This window comes from Muntiacus reevesi, chromosome 13, assembly GCF_963930625.1.
Source record: "Muntiacus reevesi chromosome 13, mMunRee1.1, whole genome shotgun sequence".
NCBI classification, from domain to species: Eukaryota; Metazoa; Chordata; class Mammalia; order Artiodactyla; family Cervidae; genus Muntiacus; species Muntiacus reevesi.
The window spans coordinates 6,286,550-6,312,682 of NC_089261.1; the positions used below are offsets into that span (position 1 = coordinate 6,286,550).

The window sequence follows — 26,133 nt, forward strand, 5'->3', positions numbered from 1 at the left end:
TTGTACCCCGGACCCCCTTCCCCACAGCCCAGTGCAGGAACCCTCGGGCTGGCCCTCTGTGGACCCTGGCACCTTGCGGGCGTGATGTGTGTGGAGAGGGTTAGCGTTGCTGGGCCCCGGTAGGTGCCTCTGGCACTTCCCGGGTTCAATAAAAAGGCCCTTCAGCCCACTTGGCCCTCCTGCCCAGACCTCCCCACTCACTGTCCCATCAGCCGAGACGCCCAGCACGTCTAGGTGAAGATGCTTCACCGTTGTCCTCCCCATCCTGCACTGTTCACCCTTTTTGCAAACGGTCTGTCCACCACGTAGCCCCCCACTTCCTCCTGCCTCCCCCTGGCCCCCACCCCGTACAGCTTGGTTATGCTGGTCTCCTGGTACCCAGGGAAGCTCAGGGTGCTGAGCTGGTCTCACTCCAGTAGGAGCTGTTTAATTCAGGGCCTTGGGGAGTGTCCCATCAGTCTCCGTTAGGACTTGGGGACACAGTGTTGTCTGGGAACATGGCACTCCCCTGGATGTCTTTGGCCAGATTAATCAGACCAGGTGCCTGAATGGGGTAACCAGCCCACAGTCCAGGTAGACACGTGTCTAGTGAGGGCGGTGCAGCGAGAGGGTGCTGCTGTCTGGCCGCTCCCCGCTCCACCCCTAAGCTGTCCTGGGGGCAGCTCGGGCTCCCGAGGATGTGAGGTCACACAGGCTGTGTGCACGGGCACACGCTGCCGTGACGGACACCACGTGTGGCCCCAGACTCTCCTCTGGGGGGCAGTTTGATGCTTGCTCTTTCAGGGGAGCAATGCTCTTTGTGGTGTATTCCAGGGAATTAGGTGAGCCTGTGAGTGTCACTCCAGGGTTATCAGTGCTTCACTGGCTCTAACGGCAAAGACGTGTCCCGGCCCCTGTCACTCGTGATTCCATGTTTTCTGAGTGAGGGTGATGGACGGGCGCCGTGAGCGGGCTCTCAGGCCCTCGAGTCCTCTACCCTTCCTTCTCTTGTAGGAGCAGGTGGGGGCGGGGGGTGCTCTCAGCCTGGCCTGGCACTGCCCTAGGGTTTAGAGTTGGGATGTTGCTGAGAACACCGCAGGGTGGGGGGAAGGCCAGGGGATAGAGCCAGGTCTCAAAAATGCAAATCATCATTTCTTTAGATGGTCAAGCACCCTGGCTTGACCCAGGGACTGGGGGTGGGGGCTGGGCGAGAGTGTGTTCTGCTTTTCCCTTTGGTAACAATCGCAGAACCACCAGTCCCGCGTCCGGAGCACTGACTTAGCTGAGTCTGCTGTGAGACCTGCTCTGTGTCTTAAGGTCCTAAATGTGTAGCAGCAACTCCTGAACCGTGCACAGCGTCTGCATCAAGGTTGAGGGACCACTGACTGACTGCTGGTTCTGTGGAGCCTGTGCTGGTTCTGGTTCTGTGGAGCTGTGCTGAGGCCACGCCGACCAGGCTGCAGGGCCGGTTTAGCAAGACTTGAGGGGCAGCCTGTCCTTGCAGGGAATGGGCTCGTTTCCCGCCGCCATCCCTCCGCCTTCTCAGCCGTGTCCTTTGTCCTCTCTCGGTCCCCAGGGCCTGCCTGCATCAGTGCCCGGCGGGAAACATTTGCTCCGTGAATCAGTGACTCAGTTAATGCTCTCATCCTGTGTCGGTGTTGCAGGAAGGGGTCTCCCCTTCCAGGCCCGAGGGTGGGCTCTTGTCTAACACTCAGAGATGAATCCTCTGAGGAGACGTACATGCTGACCAAGCAAGAGACTTTATTGGGCGGGGCGCCCTGGGGGAGAGCGGGAGGGAAGGGGGCCCAGAAGACTGCCCTGCCACGCGGCTCGCAGTCTCAGGGTTATGGTGATGGGGTCAGTTTCTGGGCTGTCTCTGGCCAGTCTTACTCAGGGTTCTTCCTGCTGGTGCATGCATTGCTCAGCCAAGATGGATGCCAGCAAGAAGGATTCTGGGAGGTGGAAGGACACGTGACATCTCCTTTTGATCTTTCCCGAAGTCTTCCAGTTGGCGGTAGCTTGTTAGTTCTTGTGTTCCTTACCAGGACCTCGTGTCATAAAATAACTCACGCAAATGTTTACTGTGGTGCCCGGCCAGGGTAAGTGGTTTCAGTCAGTGTGCTTCCCCTAACATCAAGAGTGTGAAAGTTGGGGCCTTGGGGTTGAAAATACCATCTGTACTGATAAAATTTTGCCTAGAAACAATGGAACGTACATGAAAAGCAAAACAGAACCTGCAGCCACGCCTGAACTGACCTGCCCCTCGGGCTGCGCTGGGGCTCTGGCGGGGCCACCACGAGCCTCGTGTCTGCAGCTCCCGCCCCGGACACTGACGGGTCTCAGGGCACTGTCTTCCTGGCTGATTGGCGGCTGCCCTAATTCTCATGGTCCTCACGTTTGCCTGCCCAGTCGCTCCGCATGAGGATGTAATTAAATGTTTTGAACAGCACTTCGGGACATGTGATTATGCAGAAAGGCTCCACAGCCCGTGTCGACGTTGTGTGCAGCTGGGCCGCCCGCGGTGTATCCGTGCTCACGGTACTGCGAACGTACCTGAGGGGGAGGGCAGCCTCCTGCCGGCTTCAGCCCCCCTTCTCTCCCCAGGAGCTGCCAGAGCGTGACCAGCCTGGTGGGCAGTGCTGCGTCGCCTGTCAAGGACGGGACCTCCTCTCTTCCCAGGAGGCAGAGCTTGTCCGCCAGGCCGCCGCTCCGTGCCCTGTACGACCTGCTCGTGGCTCCCATGGAGGGGGTAAGTGCTTGGCCGGCCCCTTGGCGTCAGGACGCATCACTTCCCGCTCAGCACCCCATGCCCCTGCCCCCAAACACAGAACAGGCTCCTGAGACAGCGAGGGTTTTCCAGACATGGGGCTTCTCAGCCAGCCTCTAGACACTCATGTGGACGCTGTTCTAAGGGGGCCTCTGGGCCGCAAATGGGGTCCTGGGCTCCAAGGGGGCAGACACAGGTTCGGGCCCTGGCCAGTCTCCCGGCTGGCGGTTGGGTCGACCTTGGAGTCTCAGGTGCACATGAGATGCTGCTCCTTCCCAGCATGCTCCTCAGACCTGGGGAGGTCCGGGGGCCCAGGGCAGCACGCATCCCCCCATCTCCGCAGTCAGGGTGGGAGATGCGCCCATGTTAGCTCCCCTGCCCACTGCTCATCCGAGGGTCTCACCTGAGCAGCTCCAAGCCAGGGGCTACTTCCTGATGGGAACAGACCCTCGGCCCCTGCCTTGGGAGGACTCACTCCACTTCGGGGTCCAGCGGCAGACTCGTCCTTGTACTTGAGTTCTCGAGAAGCTTGAGCACGGCCTCTGACGGGGTTCTGTGGCCTTGGTCTTTGCCCGTCACTGATCGTCCAGACGCGGTTCTCTGACTGGGTGCGGGGCTGCTGAAGGGCTCAGGGATCTCGTGAATCTGAACGGCTGTGCATGAGCCCACCAGATGCATTGCCCACAGCTGTGGGTTAGCTCTGGCTGCTGTGACAAAATGCCACCGACTGGGTCACCTGGATTCTCACAGTTCTGGGGCTGGAAGTCCCAGGTCAGGGTGCTTGGCATCGTCAACTTCTTGGTGGAGGCCCGCTTCCTGGCGTGAGAACAGTCACTTTCTCGTGTGTCCTCACGTGGTGGAGAGAAAGAGAGTGAGCACACTCAGGTCTCCTGTCCCCTTCACAGGGGACCCTCCTGGAACTCCTGCCCGCATCTAAACCGAATTATCTCCCAAAGGTCCCACCTCCAGACACCATCACTGAGGGGGTAGGTGTCAACGTATGAATCTGGGAAGAGACAAGCACCCAGTTCGTAACAGGCCCCTGGGAATGGCCAGGTGCCTGCACCAGTGGAGGCCGATTGAGGACGTGCCGCCGAGCAGAGCCGTCTCCATGTCCCTTGGCTGGCCCGGGGCCTGGTGTGTGCTGGCACTCAGTAAAGCTTATTGGCGGTACATGGTCCAGAGATGCATTTGGCTTTCGGGTCTAGTCTGGATGCAAAACAGAAGACCCAAGACCTAAGTCAGCGAGTGGGTTCTCTGTGACCGCTCTGGGATGGCAGCCGCGAGCTTTCTGAGGGGTTCGGATGCAGAAGGAAGCCGCCGGGCCTGTGGGGCAGCTCCGAGGCTGAGCCCCTGATCCTGGCCTCCAGCCGGGTGCTGGGCCTGGCTCACATCTGGGCAGATCCCAAGTGCAGGGATGTGTCTCAGGGGACCGGCACCTGAGCGCCAGTTGTTTCGCTGGAGGATGTGCCCCTTTGGGCCCCAGAAGGCAGGGCTTGGAGGGGCTCTTCCTGGTATGGAAGGCAGAAGTCCTGGGGTGGGGGTGGGGGCGGCCCCTCCCTTCATCCATCACAGCATCTCCGCTCAGTGGAGGCGCTGCTTCAACCGTGAGTTGTCCCTTATGGGTCCCCTTCTGAATCCGCCCTGTGACTTTTAGACAATTTCTCTCTCTGAGGACTTTGCCCTGTGACTTAAAGAATAAAAAACCTGTCAGTGGGATTAGTGGTTGCTTGTGGCTGGACCTCTGTGCTCCTCCAGGGTGCCAGGAAGGGAAGATTTATGGACTCGAGCCCCAAAGGCATTGGAACAGTGACTGTACGACAGTCTTTGTGCAGCCTCTGTATGACTGACAGGAGGGAAGCCCCGGTCCCCACTGTGCATGTGCCCAGGAGCTGTGCGTGAGAATAGGTGTGACCCTCAGCAGTGTGGTCACGTCTTGAAGGAGGCATTTAGGGTGACAACGTTCAGTTCCTGATGTTAAAAGTGTTCTCGTTTGTGACTGAGGAGTTTGAACACGGTGAAGGAGTCAGAAAGCCTCCAAAAAGACGTGGAGTGAAACCTCTCAGAGGCCGTTAGAGGGAACGGGATGGGGAAGCACCTCTCGGGACCCACTGTGGTCCAGTGAACACACTTCCCTCAGGAGCTTGTCTCGTCCCACGAGTGTTTACTGACACGTGCCGGGCACTGCTGGGCGCACCGCATCCTGGACACGAGGAGACACGGGGCAGGCAGTGGCTCTGTGCTCCCAGACCGTCCTCCCCATTGGTGGGCTGGCCGTTCCCACCCTGCTCCGAGGCCACTAGAGGGCGACACCGTCCACTGCTCCCGCGCTGTCAGCTGCCAGACGAAGCCTGGCCTTCTCCATGTTTTCAATGAAAATACACATCAAAACCCAAAGTCCAAGATTATGAGTCACTGACACTTCAAGACTAAAGCTGTTAGCCTCTTCACATGCAGCTCATAATTATTTGAACAACTGCCTTTGTTTAGCCGCAGTCCTGATGCTAGGGGCCTAGGTCAGATGGTATGAAAAGTGGAACAGAATGATGTCTTCCCGCTGGCTTGCACCAGGACTTGATTGAATTTAGCTGAAGGGAAATACCGCCGTGGTTCTTTCCTGGAAGCCCGCCGTCCTTTGCTGTCAGGACAGGGCAAGCATGTCCAGTTATCGTTGAGGAGTCCCCGTTCCATCTGCTCACGAGTCATCAGCAAACATTAAGTCAAATCCTGTCTCAGACGCAAAGGAGAAGTGCGCCTGGTTAGTGTGAGAGGGACCAGACCCTGTGCGCGTCCGTGGCATTCACCCTGGAGTGGAGGGGAGTGCCTCACGCCCGAGCCTGGACTCGCCTCAGGAGCCCCTCGCAGCCGCAGGCTGCTGCGCATGAAGCTGCTCATGCACGCAGGTCCCAGGCCGCCCTCTTCGTGAGCAGACGGGGCCTCGAGGCCTGGACGTCCAGGGCCAGGAGCTGCTAGCATCCAGGACCAGGTTCAGAGGCAAACATTCCGTAGGATTTGTCAAGTCACTCTTTGTACATGATTTAGGAAGTCTCTGGGCTTGTTCTAGTTATGGTCTTTGTCCTTCTTATATTTATTTGCATGTATTTAAATCCCCTGTTCCCTGTGTTTATGGTCGTCAAACCCAAGATAGTTGGACAGGTGGGAGGAGTGAATGCTTCTGGGCAGAAGGAAAGGTCATCCGCGTCCACCTCTGCTGTTGACCAAAGACCACTCTTAGGCTAAGTGGAGTCATCGGGCTCAGGACTGCAGAAACTGACTTCCAACTTGCTGGTCACGTCGGTTAGGTCAGAACCCAGCCTCCCCAGGCACCAGAGCTCCAGGGTGACCCAGGACCTCCCCTCTGAGAACTGGAGGAGGGACCTGGCTCTGCCAGGGGCTTGGTTAGGAGAAGAGCATGGCTTTGGCTGAGTTGTGGCTGTAAAGACGAATCAAGTGATGTGGTAACCCGACTTCTCCTTACTGGGAGATGACCACCTGGTCACAGCTGGTCTGTAAGAAGACGGGGGGCTCTGGAGGCAGTCAGGGGACGCTCGTCCACAGAACAGCCGGCCCTCGATGCTTGAGTGTGGACAGGGCACCAGGCCTGCAGGGTGGGCGCCGCCAGGCTGTCTGGTCTCTGCTGGGGACTCTGGAGTAACATTCCCATGAGGACAGACGTCACTTGAGGCCCGAGGCGTCTCCACAGCTGACAAGGAGCAGGAAGAATGGAGGCACTGACCAGTCAGCTGTCTGGGCCACGGAAGTGGTGAGAACGCCAGCCCGCCTGGGCAAGCGGCGTCCTCCCCTGGGTCAGGGCTCGTGGGCTGATTCAAGCTGATGTTCGACCACCCGCATCTCAGCCTGACCCCAGCAGGTTCTGGGGGAGCCGAGGCCCGCCTGCACCGAGGGTGTGTGGGCTCGTGGTCACCATCCTGGCCTCAGAGAGGCCCCTGTGCGTGAGCAGCCCCTGGAGCTGACGTGGCCTGGAGTGGCCAGGAGACTGGACCCTGGGGGTCCAGGGGACCCCTCTGGCTCTGGCCGCCCACTGGTTTTGCGTCTCCACAGCCAGATTCCTCCACTTCTCAGACTCCCCAGGGGAACCAGTGGTCTGTTGTTTGTGGTTCAGAGAGCACAGTGGAGTGGGCTGAATTTGGACTTTTCCACTTCTGGTTGGAGACGGTCCTGGTAGCTTTCAGTCGTGGTTGCTGAGCACCCCCTGCACCCTCAGACCAGCGCTCACCCCCGGTGCACAGCAGCTCGGGTGGCCGAGGGACGAGGGCAGGGTGCCGGCTGTGACCCTCCCCGAGCCAGCGTCCAGGGCCACCCGGCACCTGGTGCCCGCGGGCTCCTGTGGCCGCCTCGTCTTTATGCACACCCACCCTGTGTCCAGTCCAGGCTTCACAGCCGTCGCCTGCTTTTCTTTATCCAGAGTCATCAGGCCTTAGTCTCCAGCAGCAGCTCTGTTGGAGCATGAGGTGTCTGACTGGTCTGTGTGCGCCCACCCCTCGGGTCCCGCCCAGCCTTCCAGGACTGAAACGGGGGCCCTGTCAGCGTCAGAGTCCCCACCAGTCTCAGGGGACTGGGTGGGGACAGCCCTGCGGAGCCAGTGAGGGACAGAGGCCCTGCAGTGGGGACCTCCTCCTGCAGGGGTGTCGTCCTGGTCTCGGAGCCTCTGTCCACACACTGGGTCTCGCTTCTCATCCGCGGACAGTGGTCCCACCCCGGCCGGGCCCTCAGTGCTGAGACGGGTCCCTCCACGCTGCTCCGGGTGACCGTGACTGCAGAGCGTTTTCAGGGCAACTGCCCTTGGCGAACATCCAGATGACCTGCTGGGCCTTATCTCTGGGGATACCCCCTCCGTGATGGGTGACCCCAGTCTCCCCCTGGCCGTGCTCCTCTACCCTCCCCCTCGGGGCGGGGCCAGGGAGGCAGGCGGGCGCCCCCACCCCCGAGTGCACCCCTGGGGGGCAGGCATCCACCGGCGTCAGCTGTGTGCTCCCCGCAGGGCCTGATGCACTCCAGCGGCCCCGTGGGCCGGCACCGGCAGCTGGTCCTGGTCCTGGAGGGGGACCTCTACCTCATCCCGTTCGCCCTCCTGAAAGGGAGCTCCTCCAACGAGTACTTGTACGAGCGCTTTGCCCTCATCGCCGTCCCCTCCATCCGCTCCCTCGGCCCGCAGGCCAAGGTAAGTCAGGCTGCCCAGCGAGCTGGGCCACAGCCAGAGGCCGCGGGGACCTCAGAGCAGATCTGTCTAAAGGCAGGGGACAGCCTTCTGAACCCGGCAGCCCTCAGCTCCCCAGGAGGCGCCGGGCGTCCTTTCTGTCTCCGCTGCTTTGCTCGGACACCAGAATAGGAGTTCAGTCACAGCACCGAGTTGGGCTGGAGGCAGGTCATGCATCTGAAAGGTGGATCGCTCCCCCGAGGCCGGACCCGCTCGCAGGCTGACCGTGGAGTGGGCGCTGCATCTGCCCGGTGGGGGGGCCGCGGGAGGGAGGGCAGACAGATGAGATCAGCGTCAAGTGGAGAAGAGCGCTGTGGGGCGATAGAACCAACACGATGAGTGGCCTTCAGGGGAGAGGGGACCCGTCTTGTTCAGTGAAAGTCAGCACAGGATGACCTCTATGGACTCAAGGGGGCGACAGTGGGCCCTCGCGGGTCAGGGCTCACCCCACTGCCACCCCTGGCCCTGCTTGCCTGACCAGAGGGCCTTCGGAGCCAGCCCTGAACCCTCTTCCCTTCTCTCACTCGCCCAGGGACCCTGAGACCCGGGTTCCCTCCTGCCCTGGGACTCCGCCCCAGGCTTGGGCACGGGCGCCTGCAGGGGACCCATCTCAGCCTCCGCTGACCTTGGCCATTGGCAGGGTTCCACCGGGCCAATTTCTGCCCCATGGGCTTTGGAGAGCTTAGTTTTGACTGTTTTTGTTGCTGGATCATCCTTCACATGGGACAGATTCAGTTCAAGGAGAAAGAAATTATTTTCTCTAAGTTTTCCTCGTGCCCACGGTTGACTGAATCCTGTCGATGAGCGAGCTGTGTGCATCCGGCCTGAGGGCCGACCCCTCCCGCTGCGGGGCGCCCAGCAGGCAGAGGCGAGCCAGGGACAGGCGTCCTGCCTCCCACAGGCTCCCACAGGCCTTGCTCTCCCAGAAGGCGGCACCAGGTGGAAGCACCAGAAAATTATTTTGAAATAGTTTTGACACTTGATGTGTCCCCTCAAAACATCAGAAGGCATTGTGGGGTGAAATCAGAACTCTGTTGGGCTTCTTTATGCTGATTTTATAATTCAGGGAGGTTTCTCTTTTGAAGGGTCTGTAATCTTTTCAGTGGTAGTGCCTCTAAAGGACTTAATTTGGCCCTATTTCCCTTGAGAGTGACTTGCTTTCTGCAGGTTTAAACAAAGCCACCCCTGAAGCCCCTGTGGCGTCGGTTCCCCCTTACTGAGGGGTTCGCAGGGGGACCTGTGGGAGGGAGATGTGGGGCAGGCGACCTGGCACCCCCCCGCCCCGCACACCCTGCCCCTGCTTCCACCACCGCGCCCCGCCCCCGGGCCTGACAGACAGCATGGGGTTTTCCGGCCACCTGCCTAGTCTGGTTATTCTCAAGAGCTTGTCACAGCAGGTGTGATTCTCAGCCAGATGTGCCCTGTGTCAGGAAGGTATTGAAAAGTGGAGTGAATGAGGTTACCAGGAGGACAGGTGGGCCCCACCTGAGCGGGCATCCGAGCGCCCGGGGAAGCCCTGACCGGCGCGCCCGCCTTGCCTCCTCTCCTAGTCTCAGTTGAGGAAGAGCCCGCCCGCCTATTCCAGCTCCACGTCCATGGCGGCAGTGGTCGGCAACCCCAAGCTGCCCTCGGCGGTGATGGACAGGTGGCTGTGGGGCCCGATGCCGGCGGCCGAGGAAGAGGCCTACATGGTGTCTGAGCTGCTGGGCTGCCAGCCGCTGGTGGGCAGCGTGGCCACCAAGGAGCGCGTCGTGAGCGCCCTGACGCAGGCCGAGTGCGTGCACTTCGCCACCCACATATCTTGGAAACTGTCGGCCCTGGTCCTCACGCCCAGCGTGGATGGCGCCCCTGCGGGCGGCAAGAGCTCCTTCGGCCACCCCTACACCATCCCCGAGTCCCTGCGGGTGCAGGACGACGCCAGCGACGGCGAGAGCCTCTCGGATTGCCCGCCGCTGCAGGAGCTGCTGCTCACGGCCGCCGACGTCCTGGACCTGCGGCTGCCCGTCAAGCTGGTGGTGCTCGGCTCCTCCCAGGAGTCCAGCGGCAAGATCACTGCCGACGGGGTGGTGGCGCTGACGCGGGCCTTCCTGGCGGCCGGCGCACAGTGTGTCCTCGTGTCTCTGTGGCCCGTGCCTGTGGCTGCTTCCAAGATGTTCCTGCACGCCCTGTACTCGTCCCTGCTGAACGGCCTGAAGGCCAGCGCGGCGCTGGGCGAGGCCATGAAGGTGGTGCAGAGCAGCAAGGCCTTCTCACACCCCTCCAACTGGGCAGGTAGGGGCGCGGGAGCTGTCAGAGGCCAGGGGGGCCTGGTAGGGGTGCGGGCGCTGTCAGAGGCCAGAGGGGGCCTGGTAGGGGCGCTGTCAGAGGCCAGGAGGGCCTGATAGGGGCGCGGGCGCCTGTCAGAGGGCCAGGGGGGCCTGGTAGGGGCGCGGGCACTGTCAGAGGGCCAGGGGGGCAAGGGTAGGGGCGCGGGAGCTATCAGAGGCCAGGAGGGCCTGGTAGGGGCGCGGGTGCTGTCAGAGGCCAGGGGGGGCCTGGTAGGGGCGCGGGCACTGTCAGAGGGCCAGGGGGGCGGGGGTAGGGGCGCGGGAGCTATCAGAGGCCAGGGGGGCCTGGTAGGGGCGCGGGCGCCTGTCAGAGGCCAGGAGGGCCTGGTAGGGGCGCGGGAGCTATCAGAGGCCAGGGGGGCCTGGTAGGGGCGCGGGCGCCTGTCAGAGGGCTGGGTGGTTCTGGGGAGGACAGTGCAGAGGCTCCAGGAGAGAGTCCCCTGGCTGACACTCTGGCCTGCTGCCAAGTCAGCCCTGACTCCTCTGGTAGGAAAGTGGTCTCTTGAGCAGGGAGCAGCAGGAGGGCTCGCTGTCCCAGTGTGAGTGTAGTGTGTGTGCTAGGGGCCCCGTTTACAGCCTTCCTGTGACACCCAGACGTAGGAAGGAGCAGTCAGCGCCACAGAAAGGCCTGAGGTTTGGTCATCAGGGCACTTGGGCTCAGTCCAGCTCCGTGTCGGGCTGTGTGACCTGAGCGGTGTTGTAGTTGTGAAAGTCACTCCGTTACGTCTGACTCTTTGCAACCCTGTGGATGATACAGTCCGTGGGATTCTCCAGGCCAGAACACTGGAGTGGGTAGCCTTTCTCTTCTCCAGGGGATCTTCTCGATTCAGGGATTGAACTCAGGTCTCCTGCATTGCAGGTAGATTCTTTACCAGCTGAGCCACAATCCTACCCATGCTGCAGTCATCCCTAAAACAGGAACACCAAAAATACTGTTCTCAAACATTTATACTTTATTGTTCTAATGGCAAAAAAATACACCATTCATTTCTGTTTAAAAATGACCCCCACACAGTCCCACAGAAGGTGCTGCAGGGCTTGTGGGGACGAACCCTGTGCTCGGCCATAGTCCTGACAGGACCCTCCCCAGCGTGTCAGGATGCCCGTGCAAGGGGCGTTTTGTCAGCTTAGTTTCAGCGACAGTAGAAAAGTCAAAGTTGTTGTGGGGGAAATGGGGGTTAATGATGCTGCCCTGTTAGCCTTAAAAACAGCCTTGGTGCATTCATTCTCAGAAGCCCTTCTCCCCGGGGCAGGACCTAGCGCTCCTAGAGCTGCTCTGAGCCGCCTCCCCCCGGGCGCAGGCCCCGCTCACAGCAGTGGGCGCTGGGGAAGCAGCCGCGGGGCAGGAGGGCGGACGTGTGGCTCCCCCAGCCCAGGCCCCGTTTGCTTGTCTGGGGGAGAACCGCCTCCTGTCCCCTCCTCTGGTGACGTGAGGAGTCCAGCACAGCGCCCCTCCTTCCCAGCAGACACCGGTGAATTTCAGGGGAAAAAGGGCAGATTGTTCCTCGGGATGGGGGCTGAGCCGGCGGAGGGCCTCTTCCGGGCTTGCTCAGCACAGCAGGAGCGCAGAGGCACCTCCCTGAGCAGCCTGCCCAGGAGAGCACCTTCGCCCGCGGAGTGATGAAACGGCGTCGCTTCCCAGAGTGGGGGTGGGGGTGTCAAGCTGCCCAGTGAGCGGCTGCCCCGGTCCAGGCCCTGCAGCAGCTCTCTGGGCAGGCCCTGCTGGCTCTCTGCGAACGAGCTGGGCTGGGGACGGACAGCCCTGAGGTGCTTCCGTGTCCTCACAGGGTTCATGCTTATCGGCAGCGACGTGAAGCTCAACAGTCCCTCCTCGCTCATCGGTCAGGCCCTCACCGAGATCCTCCAGCACCCGGAGCGCGCGCGGGACGCCCTGCGGGTGCTGCTGCACCTGGTGAGCGGCGCGGGGCCCTCGGGGGAGCGGCTGCGATGCCTCGCGCAGCAGTGAGGCTGGGGGCAGGGGGCGGGCAGATGGAGGGGACTTTAGTGTCACTCGGGCCGGGCGGGATTCCGGCTTAAAGCCTGACCATAGCCACTTCCAGCCATGTGGCTTTGGGCACGTGGCCTTGCTCTCTGAGCCTCAGCTGTGAGTGGAAGGGGATAAAAATGTACCTTTTCAAGGTTACCTTGAGGGCTAGAGAAAAGGTGAGTAGCTGGCACCCCACGGGGTCCCAGTAGCCGAGAGCTGGTATAATCAGAGCACACTGGCCTCTCCCTAAAGTCAGCTGGGAGAGTTCCAACCTGGCCCTGCTCTTGGTGAGGACACAGTCAGAGTCCCCATGCCTTTGGCTACAGAACTGAAAGGTGGTAAACCAAGCCAGGAGTGACATGAAACTTGTTCTACTTCTTCATCTTGGTAACCTAGAGGCAGTTTCAAATAATTGAGAATTCTTAGCCTCCATGGAATTCTGCCAGAAAGACCAGGCCCTGTCCCCACACGGCGGCAGCCCACACTGCATCCATTGCTGTTAGCTTAGTCACTGTCGTGTCCGGCTCTTCGCGGCCCCAGGGACTGCAGCCCCCTGGCTCCTCTGTCCACGGGGTTTCTCAGGCATGGGTTGTCATTTCTTCCTTCAGGGGGTCGTCCTGACCCAGGGGTGGCAGGCAGACTCTTTACCACTGAGCCCCCAGGGAAGTTCCCACCACATCCACGCTCTTTACCAGTCCAAGGCCCACAGCCCCCCCATGGCCACCTGGCAGCTCAGAGGTACTCAGGAGGGAAGAGCCGGCGAGGGCTTCTCCGGGGGTCCTGGGGGGGAGGGGCACGGCCAGACTCCAGGGACGAGTCAGCCACAGACGCTTCTTACTCAGGTCTGTCTGAAGGTTTTCTCAGGCTTTAAAGAAGTCAGTATATGTGAATAAAACTGCTGGAGGCTGACCTCTGACAGCTCTCAGGCCAGACACAAGGAAGCACCCCCACCCCACTGGGTAGATGCACTCACATGCTTTGAGAATTTGGGGGAGACCTTCTCAACTGGTTTTAACCTGTGCCTGCAAGCTGAACGTACCCTTAAGTTGCTCAGCACCCAGACTCTGGCAGGCGGTGCCCCCTTCCTACTGTAGGTGCTGGCGCTGCCACCCCCGAGGGCCGGAATCCAGCCTCAGGGCCCCTCAAGCACATCCAGGGTTCTCGCCTCTTTCTCGGCTTCACCTTTGGGGATGAGTGTAGGGCCCACGGGTCGAATCCACCAGTCCTTCCCTAGCAGACAGCGTCTCCAGGGCCCGCCCAGGCTGAGAGACAGCAGCTGGCTGCCCAGTAACTCACGTCTCCTCCTGCCTGTGATGTCAACCCCCAGCGTCCCGGGGTTTTTCATTTTTGGCCGCACCATGCGGCACGCGTCACTTCCCTGACGAGGGATTGAACCCGTGCCCCTGCAGTGGGAGCAGAGCCCTAACCACAGGGAATTCCCTATAGTTTGGACTTCTGAAACACAGCTGTCCAGGCTAAGTTCCTAAAAGTAGGCTTACCTGGCAAAGGGTTGTTTTTTAACACTTGAGTACACTCAGGGTGCCCTCTAGATGTGATGCTGTCTATTTTTATCTTAGTTTTTGTTGTGCTGCACGGCTCCTGGGATCTTCGTGCCCTCACCAGGGGTTGACCCTGGGCCCAAGGCAGTGGAAGCACGGAGTCCTGACGACGGGACAACCCCAGCATCCGCGGCTTTTACTCTAGAGACATCCTGGACAGGCAGGGGGCGTCTCAGGAGACAAGTGGCCGAGGGAAAGTGCGCGGCTGCTGCAGGCGCTGTGGAGGCTCCTGGAGAGCTGAGGGGCTAGCTGTTACCTGGCGGCCCCGGAACGTGCGGGACAGGGTCCAGACATCAGTGCTGCAGGCAGAGGAGTTGGAGGCCTGGGAGACACAGGCCCCGTCAGGGCACCGCCTCGTGTGTGTGCGGGATCCTGAAGGCCTGAGGGTTTGTCCTGGTGATGGGCAGTCAGCCCTGCAGGGTGTGGGGCAGGAGATGGGTTTCCAGACAGACCTCCTGTGTGCATGGAGGCACCCAGAGCCTGGAGTCACATTAGGAAAGGCACACGACACGACTCTTCGGAGCCCCCAGCCCTCGCTGGCTCTGAGTGGCGGCCCCTCCCTTGCGAGGTGCTGGCTGCTGCTCTGTGTTCCCCCAAAGCCGCCTGGAGAGAAACTGGGGTCCCCACTCCCGCCTAGAGCGGCGCCTCACCCCCTCCCCCGCAGGTGGAGAAGTCACTGCAGCGCATTCAGAACGGGCAGCGCAACGCCATGTACACGTCGCAGCAGAGCGTGGAGAACAAAGTGGGTGGCATCCCCGGCTGGCAGGCCCTCCTCACCGCCGTGGGCTTCCGGCTGGACCCCCCGGCCAGCGGCCTGCCAGCGGCCGTCTTCTTCCCGACCTCTGACCCGGGCGAGCGGCTGCAGCAGTGCAGCAGCACCATCCAGTCCCTGCTGGGTGAGCCTCGGCCGGCAGCGCGCGCAGGGTGGGGGCCGTGGTCCCCGCCGCCCTCGGACGGGGAGGACCCAGGGTCTCCAGAGTCCCGGACAGACTCCTCCCAGCCTGGTGCTTCCCTCTGTGACCCCCAGCTCTGCCCCTTGCTGACAGCAGCGGCTCCGTTTTGTCGGCAGCTTCGGGCCCGACGGAGCCCTGTGGCTGAACCCAGGATGCCACGGTCACAGGGCTCCCCTCCGTGCAGTTTGGTGGGGGGTGACGCTGCCTGAGTGACCAGTCAGGGTCCTGGGGTGACCAGGTGCAGCCCCCAGCTGCCCTTCTCAGGGACCATCCAGGTGGGACTTGGTCACACTGTCTGGCTGTGCTGAGCTGAAGATGGGAGCAAAGCTGAGCGTTCGGGGAGCATTCCTCTGGGAAGGCGCAGACGGGGTGCAGCATGCCCCTCCGGATGACGCCCGCCTCCTCCTTGCCGTAGGTCTGCCCAACCCTGCCCTCCAAGCCCTCTGCAAACTCATCACGGCCTCGGAGACGGGCGAGCAGCTCATCAGCCGGGTGAGTCCAGTGGGAAGCGGAGCCGGGGGCTGGGCTGCACGGGGGGACAGAGCTCCGACCCTAACAGGAAGCTCAGCCCTCGGGATGAGAGGGAGAGGCGAGTGCCGGGGCAGATCGGCCAGCACGGAGGAGCTGGGCGCTGAGTGCCAGCAGCGCTAGGGCCTCAGAGGACACCCAAGGGGCCCCAGGGCTCTTCCTGACCTCTGCATCCCGTGGCCTCCTGCAGTGGGCACCCCTGACCACCACCGCCCCAAGCCAGCAGGCGATCCCGTGCTTATTCCCTGCCTGGAACAAAGCCACCGCTGAGGCACTGTGAACACAGAGTTACCTCTCATGGGAGATACTGCTTAGCAGGTTTTTCACAAAGTGGTTTCTTTTAGGAGAAGGTAGATCTAATTTAGAGACCTGGAGGATTCTAGCCCTTGGCATCATGTAGGCCGTCCTTGACTTGGCACCTGAGCTTCAGATCTTCCTCTTGGCCCGTGAGGGTCTGGGACAAGGCCCTGGTGACAGAGTAGTGACCCCTGAGGAGGACAGAGCAGTTTTCTGAAGTGTAATAATTTGACAAAGTAATATACGTTATTAGGTATTTATCAGCAGATTTCATTTTAGTGGAACTGTTTATATGTGGAAATAAGCTGCTCCGTCAAGGGTTCAGCTCTGCTGCCTCTCCCCCTGCTGCCTGGGTGGTTTCCACCCAGATTCGGAACAGAGCTCACTGATCTTGAGTTTCTGCTCATTTTGTAATAAGCGTTAGGATCTGCTTGTTGGGGAGAATCAGGGAGACACCTCAGGGCCACAGGCGTGTGCAGGGTGAGGCTGAGCACCTGGAGCCAGCTGCTTACTCTCTCGCTTTTGGTGGCTCCCCGAATGCTCTCTTTGCCCCGGGACGGCAGGCGCCTCTGAGCCGCCCGAATTGGAGACTGCTTCAGCGTGGCCACACAGCCGCAGCCCCGGCCCGTCCTGGCGCGGAAGGGCGGGGCGGCCGCGGGCGTGTGGCGGGCGTGGCTGCGCCTTCTCCTGTGTCCCTGCTGACTCTTGCTCCTCTCTGCTCCCGCCGGGTCAGAGCCGGCCCGCGTGGCGCTTGCTACAGCAGTGATCAGCTTGAGGTGCATAACAACCTGTGCTTGAGTCTAAACTCTCTTCTCTTTCTTTCTTTCTCTTATACTCTGCTGGCCGAAGGCTGTTAAAAATATGGTTGGAATGGTGAGTACCACTCTAAGTAGCACTGCGGTCAGGTGAGCCCCTCGACCCACCCGCCCCAGCCCCGCGCTGCTGGCTCAGGCGTCTGCCCCGCCCCTCGGCTCTGGCTCCCTTTCCGGCTCCCGCTCTGCTCTGGATCTGACCTTTCAAGTTCCCTCAGAACTGCTGGCCTGCCCCGGGGGGAGTGCTCACACTCAGCAGGTGTCTGGGAGCCCCTCGCCCCGACCCCCCCCCCCCCCCAGCCTGTGCTCTGAGCCGAGGCCCGAAGCAGAAACCCTGCCCGTGCCGGGCCTCGCGCTCCCAGGAGGACAGAGGGCAGCAGGCACAGAGGCCCCGTGAAAAGAACTTCAGGTGCTGCACACACAGGAGGGCGTTAGCCATGCCAGTGACAGGCGGCACGCGGGTAGTAGCTTGGGCCGAGCCCCGGGGCCGGACGCGCAGGCTGACGCTCTCCCCGCTCAGCTCCACCAGGTGCTGGTGCAGCTGCAGGCCGGCGAGAAGGAGCAGGACTTCGCCGCGGCGCCCATCCAGGTGTCCATCAGCGTCCAGCTGTGGCGGCTCCCCGGCTGTCACGAGTTCCTGGCGGCTCTAGGTAGGCCCACGTCCTCGAAGGGGCTCCTTTCCTTCCACCTCTTCTTAATCTGTTCTCCTAGTTTCTGTTGGGTGAAGCTGGTAGACTCTTAGGGGTCCTAAGTGGCGTTTCTGTGTTTATTACTCAGTAGCGAATGTGAAGACTAGTGCCTCAGCACAGTTCCCAGATGGCCTTCCGGCTATATCCCATCCCCTACATGATGATTTTCTCCTCTCACTTGGAGTGTTAAGATGAATCTGCTTGATTGCAGTGTTGCTGGGAGTCAAGCCATGATTACAGCCTAAAGAAAACTCAAGATTTCAACATTGGGCTCTATCACTGGCTACTCAGACTTGGCAGAGAAAGAAATACAACTGAAACTGCCTTTGACTGACCACAGAAACCTAGACGGCCTGTTGCAGGATCCTCCTTCAGCACTGTGAGCCAGTCGAGGCAGCTCCCAGCAACACTGCTGTCTCCTCACCGCAGGTGCATCTGCTGCTCAATCACCCTGAGAGGCTCTGCCATCCTGTCGCAGGCACGGGGGAGGCAGCAGTGAACACAGGACGAAAGGCCCTGCTCTTCTTAGCGCTTTCACACCAGAGCGGGGCAGACAGACAGACACGCAGAAAGACACAGTCTAAGGCGAGCAGCTCAGAAGTGAGGAACCCCAGCACAGACAGAAGCAGCAGCGTCACAGAGAGGGGCAGGAGCCCCGCAGGCCCAGAGCCTGTGGAGGGAAGAGCCTAGGGTTGAGACGCTGATGGGAGACCCCTGGTTTTTAGTCTGAGGGAGTGGGGATCTGATGCCTTGTGGGAATGTTCCTTCTGCTCGGGAAGCCTGGGCACCTTTTCTAGCCCATTTGAATGACTTTTCCCAGACCGCCTCAACTTGGGGGCCTCCACCTGTCTTTGGAGGCAAAGAGGGAACCCACACAACCCCGCAGTGGCTCCAAATCCCCTGGCAGTAGGTACTCTGACGTCTTTTATTATTTGCTTGTTTCTTGTGGACTTAAAACATAGCCTTCTTGGTATACATAGCACATTTATATCTAGTAAGCACAGTCATGAGCAATGCGGCAGGGGTGAGGAGGAGGAGCTCCTGTCCTCCCGGGACAGGCTGTGTTGCTGCCGCTCTCGGGTTGGGGTCCTGGGTGGCTTTTGCTGATGCTCCTCCCACTGACCCTCAAGGGCGATTTGCGTGCACATACTTCTAATCTTTAAGTCCTTTGTTCTGAGCCTGGGGAGAAGTGCCCCCTCCAGCCCTCGGCAAGTCACAGCTGTGGCTTATTTAGAGAACTCAGTTCTGCTGGGACAACCAGTTCAACTCCCTTTGATAGAGGATTCTAACTAAAACGTTATTAGTCACTCGTTTTCTAAGTGCTGAGTTCTCTGAGACCTTCCTGTTGTTTTCAGGGACTGTTTATTTTTGAGTTCAGAGGGGAAAATGTCCAATAGCAACCAGAATGCTAAGTACAAGGCACCTCTGTTGAGTCCAGTTCCCAAAGGAATGATAATGTCAGACCCAACACAGTAATTACAAGAATAAAAAAGACAGGTTTCTTGTCTGGCGCTGGGGTCCCTGCTGTGGGAACGCCGAGGTGAGGCGGAAAAGGGCCTGGGAGCCCCAGGCTGCTGCCAGCCCCAAGTGTCCGCACTGTTTAAAGCAGAGCTCAGTGATCCACTGGGAGGTTAAGTGTAGACGTTCCGAGCCGAGCCCCTTAGGCCCTAACTCCTTACCTGCTGGCACTGTCTGCGGCCTCTTCCTCCTGTTCTCCTCCCCGGGAGACGCGCTGGCTGCCTCTGTCATGGCCCCATGAGTCTTGAGTGCTGCGGCAACAGCTCGTCAGGCAGCCGCCCGGCCTTTGTTGTGCCGCGCTGGGTCTTATTAGACTCGGGGCTGCTTCCTGTGGGCTCCGGCAGGGCGGAGCAAGTCCCTGCTGGGCGCTTCAGCCCAGAGCAGATTCTGCAGCCTCGGAGAAGCTTGTCTCAGAGCCCTTGGGGCAGACCCTGCCCACCTTCTCCTGCACCAGCTTTAAATATCTGGCCAATGGAGGAGCCAGTCTTCAGTGAACTGTTCTGCAAAAGAATGGAGACAAGTGTCAACGAGCCTTACTACTCCCACCCTCCTCTCTGGAGAGGGCGGGGCAGGGCAGTGGTCAGGGGAGCCCCCTCGCGGGTGTTGAGGGGTCTGCACAGGTTCCCCAGGTGGTGTGAGAAGCCCTGGAGTGTGCATCCTTTTCAGGACCGGGAATCTTCCCCAAGGAAGCAGGTGTTTATGCTCTTTGTTTCTGTAGGTTTTGATCTCTGTGAGGTCGGGCAGGAGGAAGTAATCCTGAAAACCGGGAAACAAGCCAATCGCCGGACCATGCACTTTGCGCTCCAGGCCCTGCTCGCGCTCTTCGGTAAGAGCTCCTCGCGGCACCATGCCGAGTGGCTCCCAGGAGCTACGGCCTTGGGGATGGTTTGGGAAGGGGAAGAATTAAGTGAGCGAGTATCTGCTGTACGTTAGGGAACGTTGAAGAAAACAAGTTCCCTGTTCTGATGGACCTCAGCTTATGACGTGCACACATACAATGTATGTCAGACGAGGAAATCAAGGGACAAGCAAGTGCAGGTGGCACTGGGGGAGGGGCGGCACCCAGAGCTAGGCCTGGGGGGCGGTTTTCAGACCCTGGGGCAAGCTTGCCCTTCTCAAGGGGCCGAGTGAGGCTGAATGCTGGCGCTGATGTTGTCAAGGCTTGATGGAACCAGCAAAGCCTGCTGACGAACGTGCTCAGAGAGAGGGGTCAGAGGTGACGGCTGCCGGACGGGCTGCCTGACGGTGAAGGTGGCACAAGGCCTGGGTCTGAGTCCCCTCCTGGACACGTTCATAGGCAGCTGGTTAGATGAGTCCAGATTGGAGACGTTAACATGCGCACAGGTCTGAGGTGAACAAGACTGTCCTGTGGGCCCTCCCGGGGTCAAGGTCACAGGTGAGGCGGGGCCAGGGAAGGCTCAGACCCCAAGAGCCGGGTGTGATCTGTTGAAGCAGGCAGTGAACGCCAGGTTTGGTGGTGGCCACTGGTGACCTTTACATGAGCTGGGGAGACAAAAGCCTGCTGGAGCGGGTTCTGAGCAGGTGGGAAGAGGGTCCTGGGATGTGGAGCGATGCGGCCGCAGCTGGAAGGGATGGCGGGTGAGGGTTCAGGCAGGGGTGCCAGAGAGGGGGGGGGCGGGGCAAGGGGCCTCAGGAGCTAGGGAGCAAGTGAGGGCAGGCCTGCGGCGCCGGAGGCCTCTCCTGTTTCTGTCCCCAGTGTGAGACTTACCTTTCCCACAGGACTGTTTTCCAGGCTTGAGACGAATTCAGCTTATGTATAATTCTAGTTTCTATGCATATAAGGATACTTGTGAAAGAAGTCAACAGCGTAGAGAATGCTAACTGTGCTCCTCTGTCATAGATTCCACCGAGCTACCCAAGCGCCTCAGCCTGGACAGCTCGTCCTCCCTGGAGTCGCTGGCTTCAGCCCAGTCTGTCTCCAACGCTCTGCCCCTGGGCTACCAGCACCCTCCTTTCTCCCCGACTGGGGCCGAGAGCATAGCCTCAGACGCCATCTCCGTGTACAGCCTGAGCTCCATCGCCTCCTCCATGAGCTTCGTCTCCAAGCCTGACGGGGGCTCAGAAGGGGCGGTCCCTCGGGGACGGCAGGACTTCGAGCGGTCCAAGAACGCCTACCCGCCACGCGCCGCCCTGCCTCGGAGCCCGATGTCCCCGCCCACCCGCCCTGCAGGCGCCAAGGACGAGGAGGAGTATGAGGGGTTCTCTATCATCAGCACGGAGCCCTTGGCGGCCTCCCAGGAAGACCCACCGACGGGCTTCTCGCCCGACCACAAGCAGTCCCGCGTCGGGACAGCGGGTAGTGTCAAAGTTTCGGTGAGCTCCAAGGGGAGCATAAGCACTCCAAACTCTCCTGTTAAAATGACTCTGATTCCCAGCCCAAACTCACCCTTCCAGAAAGTTGGAAAACTAGCCAGTTCAGACACGGGAGAATCAGACCAGTCGAGCACAGAAACAGATAGTACCGTGAAGTCCCAAGAAGAAAGCAACCCGAAGCTTGACCCTCAAGAGCTGGCGCAGAAGATTCTCGAGGAGACACAGAGCCACCTCCTGGCGGTGGAGCGTCTCCAGCGGGGCGGCGGTCAGGGCTCCAGTGCTGAGGATGGCGTCTCCGTGCCCAGCAGCGCCGCCGTCTTCCGAGCGTCAGAAACCAGCGCCTTCAGCAGGCCTGCCCTCTCCCACCAGAAGAGCCAGCCGTCGTCCTCGCCGGTCTCCATCAAACCAAAGCCCCCAGCCAGGAGCTCCTCCCTGCCCAAGGTGAGCTCGGGGTACAGCAGCCCCACCGCCTCCGAGGCGTCCGCCAAAGACAGCCCGAGCCAGCACAGCGGCCGGCCATCGCCCGGCTCCGACTCGCAGACCTCCCTGAGCGACCAGCCTCTCTTCAAGCTGAAGTACCCCAGCTCCCCCTACAGCGCTCACATCTCCAAATCTCCAAGGAACATGTCCCCCAGCTCAGGCCACCAGTCTCCCGCGGGAAGCGCACCGTCCCCGGCTCTCTCCTACTCCTCGGCGGGCTCCGCGCGATCCAGCCCCGCCGACCACCCCGACCTCGACAAGCTGAAGATGGCGGCCATCGACGAGAAGGTGCAGGCGGTGCACAACCTGAAGATGTTCTGGCAGAGCGCAGCCCAGCACTCCGCGGGGCCGGTGAAAATACTCCGGGGCGCCCCCGGCACCATGACTTCCAGGAGAGACGTCCTCAGCCTGTTAAATTTGTCACCTCGGCACAACAAGAAGGAGGAGGGCGCAGACAAGCTGGAACTCAAGGAGCTGTCTCTGCAGCGACGTGGAGAAACACCCCCCAAGGCCCCTCCCAACGGACACTGGCACACGGAGACCACCTCGCTGAGCACGCTGCCGCTGCCCGCGCGCCCACCCGCCCCGGCTCCCACGCGCCCTTTGAGACTTCCTTCTGGAAATGGCTACAAGTTTCTGTCCCCAGGAAGATTTTTTCCTTCCTCTAAATGCTAAAGCATCTTTTATACCCACCGACAGCAACCCGGAGCGCAGTGGCCCAGCTGGCTCTCCGCATTCACTTGGCTGCCCCTGCGTGAGCGTGCACTGCCGGCCCTGGTGGTCCCCGGGGACTCTGGGCAGATTCCCCAAAAGCCAGGACTTCTGTGGGGCTGGTAGAGGATGCTCATGGAATTTTCTACACACATCACCAAATGTTTACCTGTAAGCTCCCTCTTCTTATCTTTGATGTGATTCTTCAACAGGACTTTTGTACAAAAATGGTCAAGGTTCTGGGGTGGGGGAGGAGAGGGAGCACATATTTTGCTAGGAGGTGTATATGCAGTACCTTTTATACAGAGAATACAGAGCTTCTGTAAGGCTTCCAAGTGCTGGTTGGGGGTGGGATACATAAAATCTAAGCTGAATTCTACATGAAAGTGTTATTATAGTAGCCAAAAAACAGGATACCGATTTTTAAAATGCCAGTGATTTGTAATTAAATTGCAGCAATTCTGGTCTCACGGTACTGTAACATCATAGAACCGATGCAATAATTCACCTGGAGATAGTGCTTCCATCCTCAACTCTATTCTCCTGAGCTCTACCAATGTCCTCGGAGCCCCGCGGTCAACCAAACCTGAAGTTTCTTAAAAATTTACGTAACTCGTATCCAGGCATTTTAGAACTATGCAATTGAGATTTAAAATGCAACTTTGTGCTTTTAAAACCTTACTGACCTTTTTTGTACGTGGATAAACAACTTGGTTTTGTTATCAATAGTACTTTGCATTTATAGCTATTATTTTTAAAAGCTCAAGAAGTTTTTTAAAATGTCAAATTTTGAACAGTCATCAATAAGTAATTATCAAGTTTTGGGGGGGAGTTTGAAATTATTCAGTTTCCTTATAAGAGAAGGAAAAAAATAGCAAAAAAAAAAAAAAAAAAAAAATCCTATGGCTAACTAGATTTAACCAGAATCTAGCCTTCCAGCTCCTATTCCCTTTACTTCCTGCTTAGTTTTATCAACTTTTCCCAACTCCAGGCTGCTAACACCTCTTCTACCTACGTCTGCTGCCAGGTTCCCGCCGTCCCAGCGCCTCCCACCCGTGAACTGCATGTGACCCTCTCCTGGTGTGACTGGCTCCTGCGGTCTGAGGACAGACCCTTACTGTCCATGGCCGCAGCAGCAGGGGTCTCTGCTGGGATGTATGCATCTGAGTTACTGCTCAACAGGGAGGGAGAGTCTTAACTGTGCTGTCATGGGCCGGCGGGAGGAAGAGGGAGTCTTCCTACAGCTATGATAGCCCCCTGATACTGCCGCCAGCCAGGACGAGACAAAAGAACAGTCTAGGTAGGGGTAACCATTAACTTATCTTATAAGGAAATGAAATGCTGAAAATCATGTTACTGCTAAGTTTAGGCCATATTTAGGTAATTCTCAAGTGGAAATCCTACTACCTCCTCACTGGGAAGGTCCATCCCACGAAGGAAGCAGCGTCTCGTCCCGCGACACCAGCCGCAGGGAGGCCCCGGGGGGGTTAACCTTGGGGAGGCCTCACTTTATTCACACACTGACCACCTGCCTATTCCTCACTGTGCTCTGGAAAGAGAGAAAGATACCATATACTCAATCTGTCTTACTGTCTTCAGCTGTGTCACAGAAGCTTTTAGTGTTTAACCCAACAGCCATGTTGACAAAAGCAAGGAAGTCCCTCCCATCCTAACCCCGATCCCAACACTGGGAAGAGAAATACTTTTATCAAGAAGCAAGCAACTATGAGGCTGTCTTTATGTCTTTTGTAAATGGTAATAAAAGTACCAGTGTAGCAAATGAAAGCCAAGTTTATAGCACTGTGCATTTAGATAGCAAAATCAGGTCCTCAATAACATGAAACAAACCTCAAAAGTGAATTTCTGAATCCGCATGCATGTAGTTAGGCTCGTCCTCTCTCAGCACCTCTCAGCCTCTTTCCCAAGTGCCAAGGAGCCCTGGAGGAAAGGCCGGTCTGTGCTCCGGCCCCGGGTGCCCGCCTCCAGCACAGCCCCCTACCACCCAGACCGCTTCTCCTGGTTACCAAGCCAGCTAGGAGGGCTTGTGGACCCTAACTTGGTTTTAGTCTAAGTACATTTGTTGTTGTAGGTTTCATGATCAAAAGCCAAATGGAACACATGATTTTTTTTTTTTTTGGTCCTGGATGTCGGCTTCAATGAAGGAAAGCAAAGATGATAAAATCAAGACCAACTGCCACTTCTTGCTGTTTGCTGTCAGTCTTGGTGCTTCCTATTCGAGTCAAACGGATGTAAAATCACAGTGAATTTTTTAGGCTTCCCTGAAAAAAGGATGCTCTTAAAAATTATGTGAGATTGTATAATTTGCAGATTTCTTTGTACAGATCAGGGGTTGGCAAATGACCTCCAGGCTAAATCTGATCAGAGGCCTGGATTTTTACAGCCATGAGCTAGGAATGGAGTTTGCATTTTAAAATATTAATTTAAGTATCTACATAATATTGTGATTTTTACCTCTTGGTTCACAAAGCCTAAAATATCTGGCTTCTTATGAAAACATTTTGCTGACTCCTGGTCCAGATGGTAGAAAACGCAACTGGCGTGACGTTTTGTTTCTGCAGTCTAGGGAAAGCGGATGTCAGGCAGTGGACAGAACTGACAGGGTGTGTGGGAACCTGAGCCCAGTGGAGGGAGGGGACCGGCCTCAGAGGAGCCCTTGGCTCCCCGCCCCGTGTGGAAGGGGTCGCTGGGTCACTGCATGCAGACAGCATTGTACAGGACCTCTTTTTCAGCTCAGGAAACTGGAACTCGTGCCCCTACTCTGCTCCATCAGATGCAAATACGCAAGCAATAAAATCTCCCTCTCCTACAAACCCTGGTGTGACCACAAAGCAAGGTAGTAGATCTTACTTGTCACCAGTGGGCCACGCAGGCAACTCTTCACTCATCTTAACAGAGTCCATTTACCAAGACACAGTGAGCCACTCAAGCTTGCATTCTGATGCGTTTGGTATCGGTATGCAGAGAAACGAGAACGCTCTCGCCTCCACCCACTCGCAACAGCCCCCGGCCCACACGCCGCCGAACACGCGTCCGTATCTGCTCGGCTGTCCAGGGGAAGCCGGCAGGTGGTCGCCGCGGGTGCCCAGCAGGGGTGCCCTGTCCCGCGCCCCCGCCACCACAAGGAGGACCTTCACTTCGCTGGTTTCAGTTCAGGCTGGAAAAAAAAAAAAAAAACCCACACGATAATCGGGCTTGCTTTAGGCAGAATGTGAAAATTGTGTAATTTTCATCATATATTTTGTTCTTTTACCTAAAAGAACCTGTACATGTGCTTTGTGAACTGGGCCCCCGTTTGTGCCAGGTCCTTCCGAGATGCCCTGTGCAAGGACACACGTGGCCACGTCTCCCTCCTCACACTCCTTCCCCACGTGGCCCTCAGGCCCCTGGTGCAGTGTTAGCCATCCTTGGCCTACGTGGACTTCTTTTTTTGTAAATGACAGTTTCCAGATGGCATTAAACTTTTTATATTATGAAATTTACCATGTAAAAAGAACTTCGTATTTTTATTGAGATTGCTAAGGCACTTGGCCTTCCTTTGTGATTTCAGTGACTATTAAAGCATGAGTTCCCTTGGTTTTAAGTGCCGTATCTGAATCACTTTCTTTGCCTGTTCCACACTTTCTAGGTTTCTCTGTGGTACACAAAGTATCATGTCATTAATGAACACAGACTCCTATCGGGAGTTTATCCTTATGAATGTACTTCTGCCTCATGTTTGCCAGGAGCAGACCCAGAGAACGTGCGCAGCAGAGTTGACCTTCTGTATCTAAACATAGAGGCCTCCAGCGCCACCTTGGGAGTTTCTGGGGTTCACTTTTATTAGTGACAGAGATGTCTCTTATTTGTTCTGTTCAAGACTGGAAGTTTGTACAGTAGAACACAATCTTTTTCTCCCGATAAAGTAAAATATAGACTTATTCTTAGTTCTGCTTACATGCCACTTTCAATAAATA

At 58.3% G+C, this 26,133-nt stretch overlaps 1 protein-coding gene across 4 annotated transcripts in view; it reads left to right on the forward strand.

The window, feature by feature from the left end:
- TTC28 (tetratricopeptide repeat domain 28) overlaps positions 1–25,760 on the forward strand; it is a 599,164-nt gene extending 573,404 nt beyond the window's left edge. For 3 of the 4 annotated variants that reach the window (XM_065904566.1, XM_065904568.1, XM_065904569.1), the window contains 10 exons: positions 2,584–2,728; positions 7,749–7,928; positions 9,515–10,235; positions 12,079–12,203; positions 14,502–14,733; positions 15,206–15,282; positions 16,465–16,488; positions 16,948–17,077; positions 19,353–19,460; positions 20,496–25,760. In XM_065904566.1, coding sequence (XP_065760638.1) covers positions 2,584–2,728; positions 7,749–7,928; positions 9,515–10,235; positions 12,079–12,203; positions 14,502–14,733; positions 15,206–15,282; positions 16,465–16,488; positions 16,948–17,077; positions 19,353–19,460; positions 20,496–22,123 — 3,370 coding nt within the window. In that variant the 3' untranslated portion in view covers positions 22,124–25,760. The remainder of the gene's footprint in view (positions 1–2,583; positions 2,729–7,748; positions 7,929–9,514; positions 10,236–12,078; positions 12,204–14,501; positions 14,734–15,205; positions 15,283–16,464; positions 16,489–16,947; positions 17,078–19,352; positions 19,461–20,495) is intronic. The other variant, XM_065904567.1, reaches the window with a different exon arrangement.
- Positions 25,761–26,133: the final 373 nt, after the last annotated feature.